The sequence below is a fragment of the Peromyscus californicus genome, unplaced genomic scaffold, assembly GCF_007827085.1.
Source record: "Peromyscus californicus insignis strain IS unplaced genomic scaffold, ASM782708v3 Scaffold_3__1_contigs__length_106647218, whole genome shotgun sequence".
Taxonomy (NCBI): domain Eukaryota; kingdom Metazoa; phylum Chordata; class Mammalia; order Rodentia; family Cricetidae; genus Peromyscus; species Peromyscus californicus.
Window position 1 is genome coordinate 102353845 of NW_026294551.1, and position 23201 is coordinate 102377045.

General features: G+C 49.6%; 1 protein-coding gene across 3 annotated transcripts in view; it reads left to right on the forward strand.

Moving 5' to 3' along the window:
• The window catches only part of Clec16a (C-type lectin domain containing 16A), a 219967-nt gene that overhangs the window by 186803 nt on the left and 9963 nt on the right, over nucleotides 1–23201 (forward strand). For all 3 annotated transcript variants that reach the window (XM_052759465.1, XM_052759466.1, XM_052759467.1), the window contains exon 22: nucleotides 20539–20697. In XM_052759465.1, coding sequence (XP_052615425.1) covers nucleotides 20539–20697 — 159 coding nt within the window. The remainder of the gene's footprint in view (nucleotides 1–20538; nucleotides 20698–23201) is intronic.

Sequence of the window (23201 nt, forward strand, 5' to 3'; positions counted from 1 at the left end):
AGATGGGGAGTTGGGCCCAGTTAAACCTCCTGTGGAGATGGGCTTGGCACCATGAAAAATAGAAAGCTGGTTAATTAAACAAGCTTTGTCTTAGTTAGGGTTTCTTTTGCTGTTAAGAGACACCATTTCCATGGTAACTCTTACAAAGGAGAACATTTAATGGGGTGGCTTACAGTTCAGAGGTTCAGTCCATTATCATCATAGTGCAACATGGTGCATGCAGGCAGACATGGTGCTGGAGAGGTAGCCGAGAGTCCTACATGTTGTGCAAGCAATGGGAAGTGGTCTGTCTCACTGGCCTGGCTTGAGCATTGAAGACCTCAAAGCCCACCTCCACAGTGACACACTTCCTCCAACACCTACTCCAACAAGGCCACACCTCCTAAGAGTGCCACTTCCTCTAGGGGCCATTTTCTTTCAAACCACCACAGTACCTGGTGGGAACAATCCTTTTAAGGTCTAAGTCCATCTGTGTGTCTCCTGTACTGGAAGCCACCACAGGTTCCCATCTCACTCGAAGATGGCCTGCATCCTGTTGTTCCCTGGGAGAACTGTGTATAGCGTCTCTCTCTTCCTCCTAAGATCCCAGGGATAACAGAATGAATGTATTGGGATCACTGACAGAGCATGGGTGAAAGGCTACTGACAAGTGGGTAAGTGATCTCAAAGCAGCTGCACTGGAAAGCCTTTATCCAGCATGGACGATGGCTTCCTCAGAACCACCCAGATAGAGCCCCTTCACCTAGGCTTCTCACAACCTATGTATTCCATCCTCTCCTAAGATCGCTGTGCCATAAACAAATTAAGACAGCATTGCATGCAAATGGCTGGGAGGAGTGGCCAGACTCGAAGGCAAGGGTCCAATGGCCCTCCCCTGCCTTTTCCTTTTAGGAGGGAAATGCAGCAGTCTATAGGCCAGGGAAGCCACCTGCCTATCAGCACCTCTGTAGCACTCACTATTCTCCACATTGTTTTCTCCTCCTCTTCTCCCCTCCACATCCTGCCCAAACCATTACTCAACTGTAAACTGGGGAAGGCAGATCTGGGCTTTGTATAATGATAAATTCCAGCTCCTAGAATCTAGGACCTAGACTATCCCAGGCATCTCGGTGGTGTTTAGTAAACATTGGATAGATATATAGATGTGTGCACTCACATGGAGGAAGATGGGAGGAGACAGATGGATAGGAGAAGGATGAATGGAATGATAGATGGATATATAAAGGAGGTGGGTGGATGGGTGAGTGGATGAGGAGGGAAGGAGCCAGCAAAGCTTTAATACTCCATTGTATGTCCCTTTGTATGTGCCAGACATTGTTCACTGGGGACTTGGGTAAGCCAAGCAGATCAGTCCCTTTGGATCATGGAGGCTCTGTGGCCACCATAGAGGCTCCAGAATTGTCCATCATGATTGGTGCCCTGAGGTGCTGTTCCAAGAGCTGGAGTAATATTCAGGAAAGCACTGTTACCTGGAGCTAGGGTTCAGGAAGGCTTCTCTGAGGAGAAGGGGCAAATCCAGGCAACATATGTCCCAGACAAGGCCCTGCATACAAGAAAGCTATTGGCTTGCAGGCTGCCTGGATCCTCAGCAGATGAGAGCCTCACTGCCTGTGTGATGCTCCTGCCACTTTGACTGACCAGAGAACTCTCTTTGCCACCATCACTGTGGCCAGAGAAGCTGGCCTGCGGTAATTGTCCCTCTTCTTCCCCTTCAGCCAAGAGCATGTGAGTACCTCCTGACCTGGTTGTGTTCTGAGTCCTGTTGGAGGGAATGTTCCTGGGCTTAGCCTGACTAGAAAAATGAGATACTTGTGCCATATAGAAGAAAATGAGCAGCAAAGCAGAATGGGGAGTGAGAAGGGCACATCTGACTTGCTCACAGAGATGGCGCAGTGCCCATCCCCCACTAATTATATCAGAACTGGATAAGGGAAAATACCCTAAATGGATTGTGGTGGAGAATACTGTATCAGTTGGATATAGTGGCATGTACCAGTTATTCCAGAACTCAGGAGGTGAGGTAGGAGAATTGCCAAGAGTTTGAAGCTAGCCTGGGCTACACAGTGAATCTCTTTCTCTGAAAAACATTGTGTCAGAAGTACCATTCCAACTAGCTGGACTGTCATGAAGCCACCCCCAGGCAGCGCACACTCATCTGTGTCCCATTTAGGCCATATTTTCCTTAGACATCCAAATATGAAAAAAGAACTTGCACCCTGCTGCACATGCCAGAACAATCTGGAAACCTTGATGCCGTCCAGACTAACCTGGCATCCTTCCTCTTCTAAATTTGCCTTTTTCCCGTTTCTTTTTGACTAAAGAGAAATCCACTGTTCTGACTGGTAAGAGCCTCCTGTTCCTTCTCCTTCCTGTAAGTCACGATGTGTTTGTATTTCATACCTTTCCAGAAGTCAGTTGGTTGTGGTCTAACCCCAGAAGCATAGCTTCTGGGAAGGGCATTAGCTCTACTTCTGTGAGCTCTAGTGAGACCTCAGAAGCACGCACGGAGCTGTGGGTGTGGGACAGGAGGCAGCAGCTGGAGTACCTGCTCACTGCTCTAGAAGCAGCTCCCAGGTACTGAGACAATGTGCCAGCAGCTCCATCCAGTTCACACCGATGCCATGGAGGCAGTTAGGGCTGGGTGTGCTCAGAGCCTGCAGAACACCATACCATGCTCCCAGTGACAGTTTTCTGAGACATTCCTTATCTGCACAGTGATGTATGGCATGAATAACTTCAGGGAGGTAGGATTCATTTTGCTAGTGGTTTCAGGGGATTCAGTCCATTGTGGTTAGGAGGGCTGCTCACCACATGGCATCCAAGAAGCAGAGAGAGACTGTCTGGGCCAGGAAGATCACTTAGTGGGTAACTGCTACCAAGTTTGACAATGTAAGTTTGATCCTCAGAATCCACATGGTAGGAGAAAACTGATCCTTCACTCATGCTGCAGCATGTGCATGTGCACATGTGTGCATTTGCACACATACAAATATATAAGTGTAAATGTATAAAAAGAGAGAGAATGCCTGTACTATGGGCTCCCCACACACACACTTTCCATCTGTACTCCTAGCCTATGGGATAGAGAATATAGATTTAGGGCACATCTCCCCCTATTACTTAATTATCTCAGAAACATCACAGTCACCCCCAGAGTATATCTTACTGATCTCTTAGGTATTTCTCATTCCTACCAAGATGAACCATCATATGAATACTAAGTCTCAAGGATCCAGCCACCATACAGTGTCAGCATCAGTGATAAGCCTAGATCCCATGTCTGTCTGTCCTCCATCATGGCACAGAGTGTTCTGGGTATAGCAAAACTGTTCACCTTAAGATGAACATCTTAAGGTGTTGGTCATGAGAGAGTTGGGGAAGAGGGAAGAGATGGGATCTACCCACCAAAGGCACATCTCACTTCCTCCAGGCACTCCTCACTTCCTGCAGCCCATTCAATTGTCAGTTCACTAATGGGTTAATCCAGTGAGAGCCCCATTATCTCCTATGTAGGTCTGTCTCTGACCATTTCTGCACTGCAGACTAAGCCTTCAGTATACAAGTCTGTGGGAAATACTCAATATCCATGCCTTAGTCTCCAAAGTCCTGCTGTGCCTGTTTCTGTCTATATTCAGCACTCGGACTCCCCTGCAATGCTGTCCTCTCCCTGGGGGTGGCCATGAAAATGCAGTTGTCTCCCAAGACATGGAGTAAAGGACTGGCAGCACCCCGAGTGTAACTAGCAGTAGGTCTCCACATCTGACAGGTGATGTGCCCTGCACACAGGCCCCCAGGAGTCCCAGAAGAAGCCTCTGCTGCTCACAGGAGGCAGGATGTGCTTCTGTCCAAAGAAGTGCTCTGGCAATTATTTATTAATTGAGAAAGGGAAGAAAAAAAATAATAGGGTTTCCTGGAAAGGGATAAAAGTTCAATATGATAAACTCCCGAAAAGCAATCAAAGGCCAGGGAGGGCAGAAAAATAAAGGACAGAGAGAGTAGGAGAGATGATGAATCAGAGTGGGGCATGTTAGCTGTCAGGGAAGGGGCTGTATTTCATAGCCATGGGGTGCGGGGCAGCACTGCTGAGCCGCCAGTGCGAGCATGCCAGGGCTGCAGGGTGGGGAGCAGCTTGCTCCACAGAGGTCACCAAGCCCTGGGATGAGCTGCCATGATAGGAACAGATGGACCAGTCAGCTGTTTCATGTGACTACAGGCCCCATCATCTTTATTTTTGTGCTTTAATGAGTGAACACAGAAAATTACCTATGAAACGGCAGCTTCTGGCAGCTCACTCCCAAGCACCCATCATCCATCACAAGAGCTGGTTGGAGACACTGCAGTTCATTTCCCATTCCTGCCTTCTCTGGGTTTTCTTTTTCTCATTAAACACACACTCTCTCTCTCTCTCTCTCTCTCTCTCTCTCTCTCTCTCTCTCTCTCTCTCTCTCTCTCTCTCTCTCTGTGTGTGTGTGTGTGTGTGTGTGTGTGTGTGTGTGTGTGTGTGTGTGTGTGTTGTGTGTATGTTGCCCATGAGTTTCTTAAAAATATTAAAATAGAGGCTGGGGAGATGACTTGGTGGGTAAAGAGCTTGCTTTACAACCATGAGGACGGAAGTTCAAATCCATAGCACCCATGTAAAAAGCTAACATAGTGGCACATATATCTTTAGTAGCACACAAACCTTAGCATTGGAGACAGCAGGAAGGATAGTGTAGACAAGAGGGTCCCTAGAACTCACTGGCCAGCCATCAGTAAGAAATTCTGTCTCAAAAAAATAAGACACAGAACGTAGAGTAAGACACCCAGCATCAACCTCTGGCCTACATACATGCATATATACAAACAACACACAAATACATATACTTTATACACAGACACACATATACACAGATTAATACATTACAAAGGACATGGCAGTCTTTGACTGTTCTCCCCAATTGCTGCTCTACCCCTCAACACCCCTCACTCATGGTTTGGCTGATCCCTTTCCAGATCCTTCTCTATGTAGCTACATTATGTATGAGCACCCGTAGCCTGGGGCCATAAGTCTGTCTCCACAGTTCTGAAATCTAAATAGCTCTGAAAACCAAAATATTTTTTCTAATTCATTGGTGGCAAAGCCAGCCCTGAACTATTTCTGAGCTGTTGGGCGGAGTGGATACCATTTGCTGTGAGTGCACATGCTTATTTCCTATGGAAATTTAATGTTGGGTTGTAGCTGTCCAAAGCCCAGCTGTGGGCAAAACATAATTTGTGTGTATGTATTGTTTGGCTTTTAATACCTAAAGATCATAATTTCCAGACACATCTAGCCGCACAGACTAGGCTGGCCTTGAACTCACAGAAATCTGCCTGCCCCTGCCTTGAAAATGCTGGAACTAAAGGTGTGAGCCAGCACACCCAGCACAGGCCCTTGTTTGAACAGTGCTGTGGCTCTTGTGTCATGACCCCTCTCCTTAACTTCATCTTTAACCGTTGCACAACACCCTGCTGTCTTTGTTTCCTGAGGTAGCTCTAACAAGATATGAACTGGGTAGCTTCAACAGATGTGTATTGTCTAACGGTTCTGAAGGTCAAAAGTCCGAGGTCAAAGGGTAGGTAGAATTGGCTTCTTGTGAGGCTGGAAGAGAAACCTGCTGCAGGCCTCTCCCTGGCTTCTGGAGATTACTGGTGGCCCTTGATGTCGCCTGTCATCTGCTTCGGCACATGGTATTCTCTCCCTGTGTACTGGTGAGACAGCTTTTCCCTGATGTGACAGAATGCCAGATGGAATCATATTAAGGAGGAATGCTCTATCATGATCCCTGGTTTTAGGGGTCTCAGTCCATATCACAGAGTTCCATTGCTTTCCCGTCTATGGTAAGGCAAGAGCATTGTGGTAGAAGGACATGGTGGTAGACAGTTGCTTATCTCATGGCAGCTGCAAGCAGGGCCAAAGTGCCACTAGGCCACAGCCACAGTGACCTTAAGCTAGGCCTCAGCTCGTAGTTTGCACACAGTCCCTGCTAAAGTCATCCCATCATGAATCCATCAATGCGCTCATCCATTAGAAGACCAAAGCTCTCGCAGTCTCGGCCCTCCAAAGCCCACCTTTGCACACTGCTGCTGTACAGGAGTTCAGGGGGACATTTCAGAGGGAAGCCACTGTAGTGAGTATCACTGGGTCCAGACTTTGCCTTTCATAAGGCACAATTGTACGGGATTCGGACCCATCGACTTACCCAGCTCCATCTGCACAATGACCCTGTTTGCAAACCAGATCCCATTCTGAGGGGGCAGAGTTCAGTCCTAACCATCTATCTAGATCAGCCAAAATGTACTGAGCCTCCTCACACTTTTACCAGGGTGGTTTCTGCTGCTCAGCAAGTCACATCACAATGATCCATGTTCAGTTACCCCAGTAGAAGCCATTCCATAGGGTTAAGTGGGTGTGTCTAACAGGACCCACCTGGGTCTGGGTTCTCATTCACCCAGCTCTTCAGAGGTGCCACCAAGACCAGGCCCCTTCACATGCTTGCTCATGTTTGCCAGCCTGGGCTTCTAGATGGATCCTTCTATCATGTCTCGCTTCTATTTTCCTTCTCCTTCCTGCCAAGAAGGTCAATAGCAAAATAGAAGCTGTTGATGAGAGTGTCTGTGCAGGGCATGTTCTCTTGCAGACAATAGAGACAAATAGAAAATTTCAGAAATATAGGGGGCCTTTGGTCGGCAGACATTAAATCCATCAGTGAAATATCAGTCCTGGGGCAGTGTGCCAGCACCAGGAGAAAGCCTTTTCTGATTTAGTTGAAGCAGAAGAAGCCCATGTCAGAGCAGGGCAGCTAGAGAACAAGCTGCAAGGCACTCATGAGCCCTGGGTTCAAAAGAGCTGTTTAGCATTGGAGGTTTTCAGGCTGTGTTCTAGGAGCTAGGAAGACACAGCTTCATCAAGGAGCACATCAGAGATGGAGGCCTAAAGAAGCCTGTCAGAGAACCAGAGGGCTGTACAAGGGAAAGCAAAGGCTGGGTGGATGCTTGAGTCCTCAGTCACTTAGCACAGGGGGGCTCAATGAAGAGACTGGGAGAAGATGCAGGAAAGGATAAATTTAGCCCTTAGGCAGCGGAAACACCAACCTCAAGTGTAGTGCTGCAGTGGCAGCCCCAGGCTGGCAATCTAGGACAAATCCCTTGAACAGATAAAAACCCAAGAAAAAGGAATACTAGTAACCAGCCACGCTGCCAATCCAGGTCCAGGAGGGGTCTTCCTCTCCTGCCGTCTGTTGCCCAGGAAAGGACTGCCTTGTTCTACAGAAAGATGTTAGTTAGGTCTGTGTTCTCACAGTTGCATCTTCAGGAGGAGTGATCCAAACATGGCCTAGATGTTCCTGATGACTGACCTGGGTCCCTAACATCTGCCAGCTCCTTCCCAAATGTCTAGTAACTGAGCAAAGGACATTTGGTGGCTCTGGGTTCCTTTATCTCAACCCAAACACTTGTTTGTTTTCATGTAACACCTGGACAGGGCTGGGGATCTATAGTGGTCCCAAATGATGGAGCACCTGTCACCATGACATCTCCAAAGCCAGCTGGTCTGGTAATGGCATCATCTTTCCTGTGGCTTCCCTCTGCCACTGCTTTTTGTGGTGAAGTGGGAAATGCCCAGCCTGTCAATATTTGGGGCACTAATCACCAGTGTTCAGGCACCAGAGGTCAGGAAGAAGTTGAGACAATTCCAGGAATCTAAGGCTCTAAAAATGTGGGGCTGACTGGAAAGGATTTCTAGAGAGGGAAATGAAAGAAAGAAAGAACCCCAATCTCCACTCAACCTCGTTCCCAGCCCCGGGCACTGGCCACTGCATCTTGGATTCTTGGGAAGAAATGAAGTCAGTGCCCACAGCTCTGCAGGTCCCGGTTAATAATGAATGTGGAGGAAGGAGAGAGGATGTTCAATATTTAAACAGTGCAGAGCTCTAGCTGCCTTGCCAGTCACTGCCCTCCACCTGCCTCCTGGACGGCTTCTGTAAAACTGAGCACTAGCCCAGCTCCACTGCTGGCCTCAGCTACCAGCTTACATGAGTAGGGAACAGTAGCTTCAGGGTACTCCAGCCAGCAAGATTTCTGTTGCTTTTTGTGAAAGATGGGATGAGATCTGTGGTGTTGGCTGTGCGCATCCCTCACATCATCCTCATCTTGGTGCTGCCTGTGTCTCATCTGTGTTGGATTTAGTGGCCTGACTGAGGAGGACGGCTTTACAGGGTAAAGTGAACTTGGTTTAGAGCCATCTCTTCAAATCTACAAACTGGATATCTGCCTTCAAAGTTGCATGTAATGCAAAATTCTGTGAATCAATTCCTCTTTTCTTCTTGACACATGTTATATCAAAGGCAAAAGCATCCTTTTGGGGGGAGGAGAAAAGAAAACATTTGCCCAAGACATAATAAAATCATGCTTAAGGATGCAACAAACTTGAAGTCTCTTAGTTAAAGGAAATCAATACTTTTATGATGAAATATTAATCATCCTTTAAAAAATAAGTCAAAACTAGAGATGCACAAGAGCCAGAGTGATTTTAATGCCTCAGGCATTAGCTTGGCATTTGCAAGGAAGCACAGCAAGTAGGGCCCACTGGAGCCTCTCTGAGGAGCCCTCCCAGGCCTCACGAGCCACTTGTGGATTTTCATTCAGAAGCACACATATCTCTCCCTGATATGCCCAAGTTACTTCCAAACTGCTGATTTGGGGAAATGGGAAAGAGAGGGGCTTGCGGAGGTGTACACACGTGCGTGTGCTGACCGCAGGGGCGAGGAGAGGAAACAATTAGAGAAAGCTACTTGTTTGCATACCCACCACCTGTCCCTCCCTCCTTTGGACCAACATTAATTATTCTAATAGTCCTTTTGGTAGGTGTTGAACCATGTTTGACTGTTCGAAACCAGGTCAAACGGGTTGAATTTGAGTTTCATATATTTAAGCCTATTATAGACAACTCTGTCAGATATACTGAACAGTCCTGGGTGTATTGAAAGCATTGAATTTGGCATTTACACATCAGGTTCCAGATAACAAGAACTCCCACGTTCTCACTGGTGGCTTTGGTATAAAAATCTTAAGTCACACTGGGCGTGGTAGTGCACTCCTGTAATCCCAGCACTTGGGAAGCAGAGGCAGCCTCCTGTGAGTTTGGAGCTACCCTATCTTTAAAAAAGAAAAAGTCCACTAGCCTTAGACAGTTAAAGGTACTATAGGAGAGCTGCCAGGTCTCACATTATTGACTAAAGCCTTCAGTCACATGGTGACAAAGCAAGGCTTCAGTCTTGAGTGGCCTTGCTTTGTCAAAAGATCTAAATCATTTCTCCTGCCACACATCCCTGCATGTGAGTCACTAGCGAAGTCTTGCCTCCCTGAAACCAAGTTTCAGTTCAGCAGTCAAAATGCAAGCCCCTGGACGCTTAGCCTACACTACTCTCCCCCTCATCAGTTCTGGGGGTGTGGAACAGCTTTATACAAAGAAAAGACACGGATTCTCATGTGCTCTCTGGGCAAGCAAGTCCTCAGGGGTCACATCACCCAGGAGCAGCCCAAGCCCTAGGAAATCTCCTCTTCCCCTGTGTCCTATTTCTGTGTACCCAAATTTCTGCTTTTCTCAGGACTTCTCCCTTACAGATGACAGAAACTGACCATCTGGTTGGTCAAGTCTCATGGGGCTGCAGGAACAGAAGCTAATAGAAGAGTCCTGTCCATTGAGCAACAGCTTTAAGCTTCTGAAGCATGTTCTGGGATGGTGCCCATCTTGGTCTTTGTGTGACTCAGCACACTCCCTGATCCCATCTAACACCCACCATGCAGATAGCATCTTTGGTTCTTTCAGTAGTAAAGTGTAAGGCAGCATGGCCCTCTGTCAGTGTGGCCTGACCCCAGTCGGTTAACACACACAGGAAGAATGGCTTTGGTGAGATGGCACTGCTAGAACAAACCGCCCTGCTCTGTCAGTCCAAATGGGAAAGGGACCCCAGGCACATGGCTGTCTGCCCCGGGGGAGTATTAAGTACGTGGTCAGTCCAAATGGGAAAGGGACCCCAGGCACATGGCTGTCTGCCCCGGGGGAGTATTAAGTACGTGGTCAACACCACACAGCTTTTGCAGACCACCACCTTGTGGAATGCTCAGGGCTGATGCATCCACATTATGAGACCTACCCAACAAGGCTGCTCTGCTTCTGGCCTGAGAGGCTAGAGCAGAGCTGATAAGAGACTTCTTAGCAAACCTGGCCCATCACAGGCTCTAGGGACATCCCTGTCAGGGAGGCCTTTAGCCAGTCCACCTGCTCTGTGTGTTCCTGGGTTGGAAACCCCCTTTGCCCAGACATGCCCCCAGCTGTCTAACAGCCCCCTCTCCTGCTCTTTCAGCCTTGTCCACTGCCTCAGAACACAGGCAGCCAAGATGGCCGCTGGTGAGCTTTCTATTGCCTTGGCTGAGAGACTGTTGTGGAGCTCTGTGCTCTCTCATGTATACACGGTAATGCCATCAGAAGTGGGCAGGGGCTGGGAGAGGCAAATGCCCAGGCATCCTAGGGAGAAAGCCCATGCTCTGGTGCCCCCCAGTTTGAATAATCCAAAGGCAGAATAATCCACAGAGTGCCTCTCAAACCAGTTGCCCAGGTCTACATGGCAGCCAACCATCCATGACAGGTGCTCCTGTCCAAGGCAGGGAGGACTACCTGACATCCATACAGGTCAGGTCCCACAGCAGTAAAAGGGACAGCTGGCCCTGAGGTGTCTCCATGGGTGGTAGCCCACACAGCCAGGCCCTCACCTGACAACAGGGTTGAGCTAGAACAAAATGGCACAGGGAGGAAGCAGGACACTGAAAACCTTTTCTCTTTCCTGCAGGTTTTCACGTATACCCCCTAAAATCCAAGAGGATTTGTCCATGGATAAAGAGCTATAGGCTATCAGATTCTACAAGTTCCCAGATATTTTTGTATGTTATCCCTTTCAAACTAACCAGAAATAAAAGTCTTTCAGTGTTTGGAGGCATAGCCAGTCATCAAGTCGCCTGCGACAAGGGTCACAAAGCAGAGAATGGCAGCTGCTATAGAGTGTCCCCTTCCCCTGGTTTTCATGTCTGCCCCTCCATCCCTGAGACCTTAGGATGATCCAGAGTTCACAGCTAGGAAATACTGCATCTTTAGTCCCACTAAAGAGAGGCAGGAAGTGACGGCAAGGGTACGACTGCAGGGACCTGGGCCACAGGGTGCCTCGTGTCAGCAGACCTTCATTTCTGTGTGGGTCTCTGTGGAGCTCTAGCCCACCCAGCACCTAGGTCTCAAGCTGGTCCCTTGCTTGTTTATCATTGTTTGTATAGGTGTGGGAGGAAGAGTGAGTGCCACATGTGTGTGTGCCCACAGAAGCCAAGAATGCTGGATCCCCTAGGGCTGGAGATAGAAAGAAGTAGCTGTGGTCCTCTAGACCTAGGTGCTAGGAACCAAACTCAGTCCTCTGGAAGAACGTTACTCACTCTTACCCACTGAGCTGTCTGTCTGTCTAACCCCCGTTTTTGTTTCTGTTTCTTCTTTGTTTGTCTGACAGTAGATAGTATACTGTACATGTGTATGAGGATGCATGCTAAGAGACCGGAGAGGAGGACACTGGCTGTCCTGCTGAATCACTCTCCACCTTATTTCCTTGAAACAGGCTGTCTCTCTGAGACTGGAGCAAGGTTCTCACCAGCAAGTGATCCTCCTGTCTCTGACCTCCACAGCACTGTGGGTACAGGTACACATGCAGCTACACCCAGCTTTTTATGTGGGTGCTGGGGACTTAAACTCAGGTCCTCATGCTGTGATGCTATGCAGCAAACATTCTGACACGTGAGCTCTCTCTAGCCTCCCTTATGGGCTTTTTAAAATATGTTTGAGTATTTTGCCTGAATGTGTGTCTGTCTGTGCCTGGTGCCCAAGAATACCAGAAGAGAGTGTCACATCCCCTAGAACCTGAGTTACATGTTTGTAAGCCACCATGTGAGTGCTGGAAATTAAACCTCCGTCTTTTGAAAGAGCAGCTAGCTCTTTAACCATCCAGCCATCTCTCCAGCACCACTTGTGGGCTTTTCTAACAGTGTTGGGGGCATCTTCCTAGGGTAGCTTTTCCTCATTGGCTCCCTGCTTGGTCCCTGGTCTCCCCACATCCACCCTCATCTTACCCAAGGATGGGCTCCAAAGACATATTGGGTCCGACACATGAGTGAGAAAGTTCCATGTTACCTCAGACCTTCTAAACATCATCGGTTCATAGGCACAGCAGACAGAAGTCTTAGACTGTCATATCTCTACCCACTTCACCCAAGGGACCTGGCAGATAGCAGTAGCGGTGAAAGGGCAGAGTCAAGAAAAGAACCAGCGAGTGGGGAGTAAAGCCATGCATGCCACCCTGGCTGTCTTGGGGTTTTGCAGGAGGTCACAGGGCTGATTGATTTTTTTCTTTCTGTCTTTTTTTTTTTTTTTTTACTGTTTCCCAGCATCTCAGTGTGTGGTAAGAAAATGTGAACACTGCCTGGCCAGAAGTCTGAGCCATGGCCTCTGAGTAAATCTGCTAATGAAAGGCAAGCTCAGGAGCCTGTGGCCCTCAGCTCCCTATTCATGGTGAAGGCCGTGGCAGCTCTGTGCTTCCTCACCTGGAGCCTCATTAGAGCTTCTCGCTCCCAGAGGACTCAGCGGAGCACCTCTGTCCCGGGCTGAGCCCAGCCCAGAGGACTCAGCGGAGCACCCTTAGCTATGCTCCAGACTCACATAGCACTCATCCCAGTAGCTGTCACAGGGTACCTCCACAGGCTTAAGATGGGGCTGATGACAGAACTTGTGCCCAGACAAGGGGCAAGCAGGCTCTGCCCCCCACTTAGATAGGCCATTCCTTGTTTTTCAAAAAGAGCGTGAGGACTACCTACTGGTAGTGCTAGCCTGGCATTCACAAAACCCTGCCTTCTGTCCCTAGCACTACTTAAGCCTATCACGGTGGGGCATGCCTGTAATCTCGGCACTTGGGGTAGAAGCAGGAGGATCAGAAGTTCAAAGTCACCCTGGGCTGTATAGCAAGTTACAGGCCACCTTGGGGAGACCCTATTTCAAAAAAAGGAGGGTCCACATTTAAAACTTCAGGCAGTAAGTAGTTTACATCAAAATCCAGATTCCCACCTTCTTTTTAAGAATTGGAAATGTACCCCTCCGGAAGGCTGCAGGTCCCAGTCCCTGATAACTCCCAGGGCCCAGGTTGGCACACTGTGTTTTCCTGATAGATCAGAAGGGCTTCTTAGTCTCCAGGTCTCTGTGGAGTCAGGGGAGGCTCTTGGCTCTTCCCACCCTCCTTCACTTGCTTTGTCAGCCAACCTTGGAAGGTATGTGATCTCTACTGTGGGAGCCACAGGAAAAAATCTGGGAAGCAGCAGGGAAGCCCCTCTCTGGCAGGGCTCTGCAATAGCCAGAGCACTTCCTTTTCCCACCCTTGTAGAAACCAGAGTTCCACTGCTTAGAAAAGGAAGCTTGACAAAGGCCACCGTGTGGGAGCCTCTTGGCAGACTGAGACAATTCCGAAGGCAGGCAGCTGAGTGTTCTCTGCTGCTGCTTCAGGGTCGTGCCTAGAAAGGCTTCCAGGGATGCAGGTCTCTCAGTGATAGTGGGTCCCGAGAGCTCCACCATGCTGTGGTTTTACCCCAAGCTGCAACTCCTGGGAAGCTCAGGTTAAACGCTGACGTCAACATGCTGTGACAGAAGTCTACCTGCTGTCACTTCCACTTGGCACGCACCCTGATGGGGGCCTAGTACCAGCTGCTTTTGCTGTAGGGCTTTAGGGCGTGTGTCTCTGGTGGTGGGCTTTGGTTTTCAAAGGGAAACAGTACAGACCCACCTGAAAGCAGTGAGTCCCCAGTGGTCTGCAGGGTGTAGCCCTGTGTCACACGGAGTAAGGGATCCTTGGAGTGACTCCTGAGCTGAGCAGGCCCTCACACTTCACCTTCCGAGAGGCCCCTGTGGAATCCCCTATACAGAGTCAAGCCAGTTCCACAACTCCAAAAGGGCACGTGCTTGTTAACCTGGAACAGTGACATTTTAGTCAAATACCCGAAAGGCGACGTGGGTCTGGACAGCTCACAGAGACCAGTGGCCCTGCTTTCTTGGAAGATGAGAAAATGTTCGGCTCACCCAACCCTAGCCTCCAGTGTCCCTCTCTGAATACTCTGCAGTCTCTCATGGCCTTCAGTTTCAAGGTCTTAGTCCAGTTTTATAATCTCTGAGTTCTGGTGTGAGCTCAGAGAGAAACTCAGTCCCTCCACTGGATTCTACCAAAAATTCCCCTCTACCACGGAAGGAAGAGAACATATCCTGAAGGTCTGAGTTCATAGGTAGGGTCACCTGCCCCTCCCCTTTTCCTTCAGCACCCCACCATGTCCAGATCCCTTCACCCCACCACTACCACCAGCCCCATAGGCTCAGGCAGTTTTCTCCCTATCAGGTCAGAGCCAGTTCATAGTGTGACCAGGATTAACAAGGCATTCCCCACAACAATGCCAGATAAGGTTAGTTTCAACTACAGAGGAAGTGCTAGAAGAGAGGTTTATATGGCCCTCGTGTAAAAGCATCATGGAATTGGGTAAGTAAGGGCTCCATGAGACATCAGGGACCCCAGCTCCTCCTTGCTCAGTGTTCTTCCTTCCCTCATACACAGTTCCCCCTCATAGTCAGGATGACTGCTGGATTCTGGCTATCACATCCGTGTTCCAGGAAGCAGAATAGAGGATGTACCCTCTTTCCTGTTGAAGAGGCTTCTTGGAAATCCCACATGCCACTTCGATGTCTGTCTCATGGCCACAACTCAGTCATATGGCCATGCCTAGTGGCCAGGTTCTGTAACTGCAGGAATAATAGGAAATATAGCAATATCAGGAATATCCAAACCTCCTGGGCTCAGGAGACGTCAGGTGCTAGCTGCTAAAGTGATGAAAGTTGTTCAACAAAATGCTAGACGGCCTTGCAGTCAAGTTCCTCATGCACGGCCCAGATAGGACAGGTCATCTGGGGTGGAGAGGGAGAACTTTTGCTCAAACTGGAAGCCAGCACATAAGCTCCGAAGGGCCAGGGAGGAACCTGTACAGACAGAAAGGAGACGAAAGGGAATTGCAGTTTGGAGGAATGGCCCAGCAAATGCAGAGGACTGCAGGCCAGGCCAGGCTGCTGGAGGAGAGGCTCCATTTCCTCCCAATCGGTCTGTGGTTCAGAGTGTCTCTGTGGGTTAAAACTCCCTGTGGATTTGTCTAGGAATCTAAGAATGGGAACAGAAATGAAGTTGAATTGCCACAGCAGAGTCAAGTCAGGTCAGAAAGGAGAGGGCAGTTCTGTCACCTCACTCTAGTTCAAGCTGTGTCAGGACAAAGCCCTGCAATGCCTGGTCTCTATGTTTTCTAAGGCAGCCTTGCAGGGTTGTGTGTGGAATCTCTCAGTGTTATTGTACACTAGTATAATAAGCAAACACAGATGAGATATAAGCTAGCTAATGCCCTGTAGACCACCACCACTAGCTCAGGTTCTGAAATCTCATGAACCTGGTTATTAAAACTGAGAGCTAAAAGCAGAAAGTAGAAGAAGGGACTCATCCCAGGTCTCAAAGCCAAAGTGGGCAGATCTTGGACTCGAACCTGGGATTCTGATTCCATGCACAATATTCCTTCTGTCATTGGGCCTAAAATAGAAGGCTGACCTTTTGGTGGTAATTTTGTTCTTGATAAATGCCAGAGAGCTGTTCATTAGTTCCCGTTCCCAGAATCATGGCAGAATGGAGTGGAGGAAGACAGGAAGGCTACAGGCCCCATGCAGCTCAGGGGTCCTGCAAAGCAAGGGCATGGCTTACTATTGGCATGGGTCCATCTGCCTGGTCCTGCTCTGTGGAAGTTTGTCCAGGTCCCGAGAACTCACAGGAAGGGAGCCAGGAGACCAGAGTGGCTCATAGTGGGTGCTACTGCCAGGCCTGAGTGTGCCCAGCTTCCAGGTGACTTCTCTCTCCTCTACCATCTTCTTTCCTGACCTGAAATAATATTCATAGGGCTGGGGATGTGCAGTGCTTGTTGAGCCTGCTCAGGACCTTGGGTTTAATATCAACACCACATAAGCTGGGCATGATTTCATAGGCTTGTAGTCTCAGTGCTCAGGGAAGTAGAGACAGGAGGTATTTTCAGGGAGATCAAGGCCAGTCTGAGATACATGAGACCCTGTCTCAAAATAATAGAACTTAATGGTAAGGAGCTTAGAAAATTCAGACAAGCCCCCAAAGACATTCTAAACCCACCCATTCCTCTCACAGCTTCAGACCCTACAGCAGTTTGCTCTGCTCTGGGCAGGGAGGAGGAAAACCTGCATTTTCTCAGTAGGAATGTGTGGACATACTTTTGCTAACCTTTCCTCACTTGCCACGTCTTGAGCACTTCCCTAGGCACTTAATCTTGCTTTCTGACATTTTTGCCAACAGTGGAGAACTTTCATCATTGGCTTTACTCCAGCACCAAACACATCCATGTCTTCACCACTCCCCATATTACACTCCTTCGTCAGCATGTGCACCCCCCTCATTGCACACACTGCCGCCACCACCAGTTCCTAGATGCAGACTGGGTCCAAAGGCTTGCGAGCCCCCACAGCCTTTGGTACACATCCGAGAGCTGGTCTTGAGACAGACACAGGGTAAGCCAAGCTTGTCATCAGTAGAAAAGACCCTAGGGAGCCTGTGTGCCTGTTAACCATCCCATGATCTCTGACTTGTCCATGTGTTTGCAAGGACTTGGCAGCCCTTGTGTGTTGACACAGACCCAGAAGGCCTCTGGCATCTCTGCTGTAGCCAGCTCATCCAGAACTGCCTTGCTGAGATGAAGCAAGAATTCTGAGGTCCAGGCCGCAGCCATGGCATTCATCCGCAGTTCTCTCCAGTGTCCACACAATCCTCCAATATGGCAAGTTAGTGTGGAAGAGAGCTCCCTTGAAACTGCAGCATGTGGGGAGAATGGAGAGGAAGGAAGAGAGATTTGAGCAGCAGCAGAGGGGGAAATGTAAGCCCAGCACTTGTACTCAGTAGATCCTGCAAACTATGACAGATGGGGTTGGGACCTGTAGCCTGATGCCATGAGGTCAGTCCGACATGACAGACGGAAAGAGCCATCTCCTCCTCCATAAGCATGCTGTGGCACACACGTGCCCACACAAACACATGCACACACCATAAGTAGATAAATAGGAAAATACTTTTTAAATGACAAGGGAACAGGCTGGGGATCTCCTTTTTCTGTCCAACTCTAATTACATGTAAATTTTATTACCAGTCTAAGACTTGATGCCAACCCCCAAATGAAGAACTGTCTTGTCTTCTTTTCAAAAGACCCAGGGCACCCTGCAGGCTAGGCAAGTGTTCTCCCACCAAGCTCTGCCCCACCCAGGAAAGGACATTAGTATCCTGGCTCATCCCGCATGAACCTCACTCCAGATAAGTCACAGTGACAGCAGACCTGTGTCTTTAGAGACCCCCACGGCCCCAGCTTTGTCACTCTTCATTCAGGAACACACAAGGCTGAATCCCAACCCTGTTCAACACTCAGCTTGTGTGTATGTGGGATAAATCAGCAGCTTGGGAAAAGCCACCCGACACTTTGATTTGTTACAGAGTAATTCATTTTCAGGGCAAGTAAACAGCTTGTAAACTCGGGGGGGTTACCACTGTAGGTGATTAAGAAGTAAGCAGCTATAAAGTTCATTGTCCCTATGGAATTCTCTTGAGCAGTGTTGGGATCTGCCAGATGTTCGCCGTGTTTCCTCTGCTGGCTTCTCCTCCCAGCCCAGGGGCCCTACTGTGCCCTCTGTAACAGCCATCTGAGGTAGACTATAGATGAGGGCAGGAAGCACTGCCTACCAGAAAAGAGCTCCTGCTTGAGACTGCCCTCAAGGTCCCATCCACCTGCCGTTGCCACAGTTAAAGTCGCCTGCCCCTACCTAGAACCTGGCCCAGGATATCAGTGAGCTTGTCAGTTGAGAACAGTAGTTCTTCATGAACATTGTACAAAAAGCTGCTCTTTGGCTAAGTGCAGGGTCCCAGTGAGTCTACAGGGAAGGGGTGTGTAGAGCAGGGCTCCTGTCTGTAGACGACGTGTAGGAAGTGAAGAGGTGCAGAGCCTTGCCTGAACCCCACCCCCACCGACCAGTAAGTTTCCCCAGGGGCCAGAACCTGCTCTACCCTTTGTACTACATGGGGCTGAACACACTGCTCCCGCAGAAGTATTGTGTGTGCTTTTCAGTCTACATGATCTCCCTGACAGTGACTCTACTCAGTGTAACCAGGCTACATTTAAACCAAGTTCCAAAAGTTTGTCCCCCGAAGACTTTACTTGATGAGTTAGTACTTCTCTTGTTGGTGTGGCAAGCAGCTTAAGGAAGGTCGATTTGAGCTCCTGGTTTAAGGGGATACATCCCATTATGGTGGGGAAGGCCTGGTGAACTGTAGTGGCTTGTCACATTGCATCCACATTCAGGAAACTGAGAGATGAATGCTGGGGTTCCTCTTGCTGTCTCCTTTTTATTCAGTCTGGGCCCCCAGACTATGAGATGGTGCTCCCATGTTCAGAGTGGGTCTTACTCCTCGGTTAAACCTCTCTGGGGACACTCTCACAGATAGGCCCAGAGGAGTTTCCATGGCAATTCCAAATCTAGTCAGATTTGCTGTCACACTTATCAAAAGGCGGTGGCCAGCACCTGTGTTCTATGCAAGTAAGGCTGGTCCTGAAGGGCCTCCTGGAGGAAGTGTCAGGAGCTGGAGGTTCCAGCAGTGCAGGAGGGGCAGAGTGAGGCTGGTGCTGCTGATTGTGTTCACTAAGAGTGGCCAGGAATGTCAGGGTGCCCTTTCTGTTAAGGGACTTGCCCCTGACCCTGTCTTGTTTACTATAGCTCTGGCTGAGGGAGCAGATGCAGTAAGGTCTCTGGAGCACCAGCTCCAGAGGCTGCAGTGGGGACCACATGTCTGCATGGACTCATGGGTTATCAGCAGAGTTGTTCCTGCAACTTTCCATGTCTGTAGAGAAAAAAATCGGATGTTGCAGCCCTTTGGGAGGGCTGTAAGAGCTCAGAAGCCCCAGTCTGTGCAGAACGTGAGGCAGGGGTACAGCTCCTGGGCTGGCCAGCAAGACTGAACTTCATCATAATGAGGCACTTTTTGGGTTTGGAGTTTTTGTTGTTGGTTTCTTTCTTGGGACAGGATCTTACTATATAGACCAAATGGGCCTCAGATTCAGAGATATGCCTGCCTCTGCCTCATGAGGGTTGAGTGTTGAGATTAAAGGTGTGTTCCACCACACCCAGCATAAAGAACACTTTTCTTTAAAAAAAAAATTAAGATTTGCCAGGCAGTGGCACTCCTTTAATCCCAGCCCTTGGAAGGCAGAGGCAGGCAGATCTCTGAGTTTGTGGCCAGCCTGGTCTACAGAGCGAGGTTCAGACAGCCAGGGCTACACAGAGAAACCCTATCTCAAACAACAACAGCAATAATAACAGTAAGATTTATTTTTTTATGTATCTGAGTATTTTGCCTATATAAATGTATGTACACCATGTGTGTGCCTGGTACCCACAAAGGCCAGAAGAGGGCATCAGATCCCCTAGAACTGGAGTTACATGTCAGGTTCTGAGCTGTCATGTGGGTCCTCTGCAAAAGCAGCCAGTGTTCATAACTGCTGAGTCATCTCTCTAGTCACTAAAGAACACATTTGCCATGCACACTGCCCATGTGGGGCCTGCTGGGAAGTCTCACACCCCCATGGTTGAGGCCATGAGAGTAAACAACCAGAAACAGACTGAGAGGCTGCAGTAACCGCTCACCTGCTCCCGAGAAGTGGGTTTCACCACCCAGAGCTAAGTGTCGCTAAGATACTTAGAGAGCTAGGCCCCTCCCCTTGTTGTGTGGCCACAAACCATGGCGCCTCCACGCCTGTGAGTGGCTCTAGGGTGGGCAGTTTGCGACTGTCCTTGACTCTTCAGCAGACCCCTCGTTACTCCTGAGCCTGCCCTGTCAGGACTGCCAGGGCAGAGGGGGTTCCAGTGGGGGGACGACAGCCAGGTCTCTCCAGTTCCTAGCTTGCCTTCCCTTTGGCAGAATGAGGCCCAAAACTCAGCCATGAGGATGCTGGTCTCCCTGTGTGACCTTTCACAGGAGCCCTGAAGCCCCAAAGCAGAGTCAACCATTGCTATGGCTACAACAGACACCACAGCCCTGCCTTGGCCTAGTCAATGGCATCTGTTTCTGAAAGCAGCTTCACACATGCCCAGCCAGATTAGCCCCTGACCAGAGAGAGCGGCTCATTCTGGAAAATGTCAAAACTCACAGAGAGACAAGTCCAGTCCAGTTGTCTTGACATGGAGGCCCCCATGCTGCCTTGAGGCAAAAGCTAACCTCATGTCTCCAACTCATCATGGGGGTGGCACCCCTTCTGCGAAGCTTGTCCGCGCTCTTCTAATTAATCCTGTTGCATGCTGCTGTTGTCTTGCAGGCTTTGCTGTGGCCCAGTGCATAAACCAGCATAGCTCTCCGTCCCTGTCGTCACCATCACCGCCATCTGCCAGTGGGAGCCCCAGCAGCAGTGGGAACACCAGCCACTGCGACTCAGGGGGCTCTTCCTCCACACCCTCAGCAACCCAGAGCCCAGCAGGTATTGGCCATGAGATATGGGAGGCTTTGGGAGGACCTTTGGTTACCCTGGGGACCCTCACCTCTGCTGTGACCTCTGACCCGTAGCTCCTCCTCAGTGGTGTTCTTTATGGTTGACCAAGATGGCATCACCCACCAGCTGGGTTAGTGCCTGTTGGGTGGTCTGCTCTGTAGGGCTCTATACACAGAGCTATAGGGAGTGGCACCAGCTAGGCCTGGCCTAAGTGGCGTGTCATCACTTCTGTGTGTGTCACCAGGAGGGGTCTTGTGGGGCGTTTACCCACCAACCCCACAGCTCCCCAGAGTTTTCTTGAGTGTGAGCAGCAGGAAATATTAGATAGAAGGATTTATATTGTGGAGATAAACAGATAGAAAATAAAGGATAGCCTCGAGAGGGCCTGGAACCTATTCTAACGGGCCCGACCGTCTCTGCCCCAGGGTTTTTATAGAGACGCCAAGGGGTGGAGCAAAAGACCTCCTCCCCCAGCACAGCCAAGTGCAGACCATCCCAGACACCTGCACTTAGGCCCGTGGTCTAATCATCCTCTCTATGCGGACCTGCTGGGTAAAGCCACGAGGACCCTGAACACGGGCTCCCACAGGGTCTCCCAGGCATGACTGTGTGAACCCTGGGAGAAGGAGGACTCGTGCCCCTGAACATACAAGTTTCCTCTTTCAGTGTTTGGCATTGTCTAGATGTCACACCAAAGGCATACCTGCCCCTCCTAGGGAGTTCATCAGGGCAGAGCAGGGTCACATCTTGCTGTCCTTTAATATACACCAATCAAAGGCCATCAAAGAAAGAGTCCATAAAGTGGAGTCAGACTATAATGCCTCAGCCCCACCTCCACCTGCCTCATCCTGGGCTCGTATTTTAATGAGCAGCCTTCACACATGTGTCTGTTCTGCATCGGGTCACAGGGGACAGACATCAGGCTTGGTTCTTGATTAGCACAGCCCAAATGTAGCCAAAAGGGCAGGGCTAAAATGGGGACAAGCCAGTGCAGGGTTTCATACTCAGCAGCACTACCCCATGATCTACAGGGGACCCATGTCTCTAGCCTGTACCCCTCCATTCCCTTCTCTATGCCTCCAAGGTCTTACTGGAGCCCTGCTCAGCATGTCTTATGAGGCACCTCTCCCTCCTCTTGTTTAGTTATGGATGAGGAATCATGGGGAGGGCCATGCCAGGCAAAGCCCATGGTGCCATACCCATACCCTTAGGACCAGTGTCTTCCTGGGTATTATATACTTCCCTCCCCGATACTTTCAGTTTTTGTCTTACCAGCAAAGGTTTGAGTCACCTTTATACCCATGCCTGTGGCTCAGGGGATCCTAGCCCATCTGGGCTACCCCCACAAGGTACTTTTTCCCATATCTGTTGATGTCACAAGGCCCAGGCAGGAAGGTCACCCTCAGGTCCACCTCACTGGAACCTCTTCCAACTCACTGTCCGTTCTTCTCCCTGCCCCAGGCTAGGGGGAAGTAATTCTGGACTTATTTGGAGGTTAGCTACAGATCCAAGTAGTTGTCTTGCTACTCACAGGCTCACAGTAGGAAATGCAGATGGAACATCCTTCAGAGCAAAGAACAGCTCCTGGGGCCCCTGCCTTGGTCTCGCCTTGCTCTAGGACAGGAGTTCAGGATTGTATGTTCATGTGCTGTGTGCATACTTGCTGACATGCACATTTCTGTATCTACATATGAACCCAGACACTCCTGTTTGCCAGCACGCCTAGGGTGGAAGGTCTTTTCCACATAGCTACAGGTACCTTTCTTCTGTTTTTAAGGAGGCAGAGCCAGCACCTGAGTGAGCAGGTAGCCACATACTTCTTTTCCAACACCTAAAACCAGAGAGAACCCCTGCTGTCCCAATGAACCCTACAACGTGCACTCGTTATTTGTGCCTTGGCCTTGTCATCCCTCGGTCCCCACCATTCCCTGCCCAGTGCCAACAACATGTCTTTGCATCTCACAAATCCAGGGGCCATTAGCCAGGCTGTCAGATGGCCAGGCAATTCAGTGAATAAGTGACATTTAGGACCTCTGAGGTGTCTGCTCCCTTTCACTGTATCCCAGCAGGCATACCAGCCCCATTTTTTATGTAACATGACAGTAAAAGCCTGAGATTGGCTACCCATCCACTTCTGTCCATTCCACAGTAGCTCACCTCTTTCAGAAAGCCAACCTAGCCAAGAACTATGCTTCATTCTGGTGGCAGGGATCAGATGCCCTGAGATGGAGCTGTTGACCCTGAGAAAAGCCCACAGGAGCCCATGAGCCTCTCTGCCTCAACACTCCACTTCAGGGTACTCCTACCATCCCAAACCAAGTACATGCTTTGTTCCTGAAGGTCCAGCCTAACCAGATTGCTCTCCCCATGCCTATGCCCTATCAGGCTGTGCTGGGGGAAAGCCAAGGACAGAAAAAGGGGTAGGGGGGTCCCTCTACCAAGTGTCTGAGTTTGACAATAGCTCCAAGTGGCAGCCCAGTATTTGAGGGTCA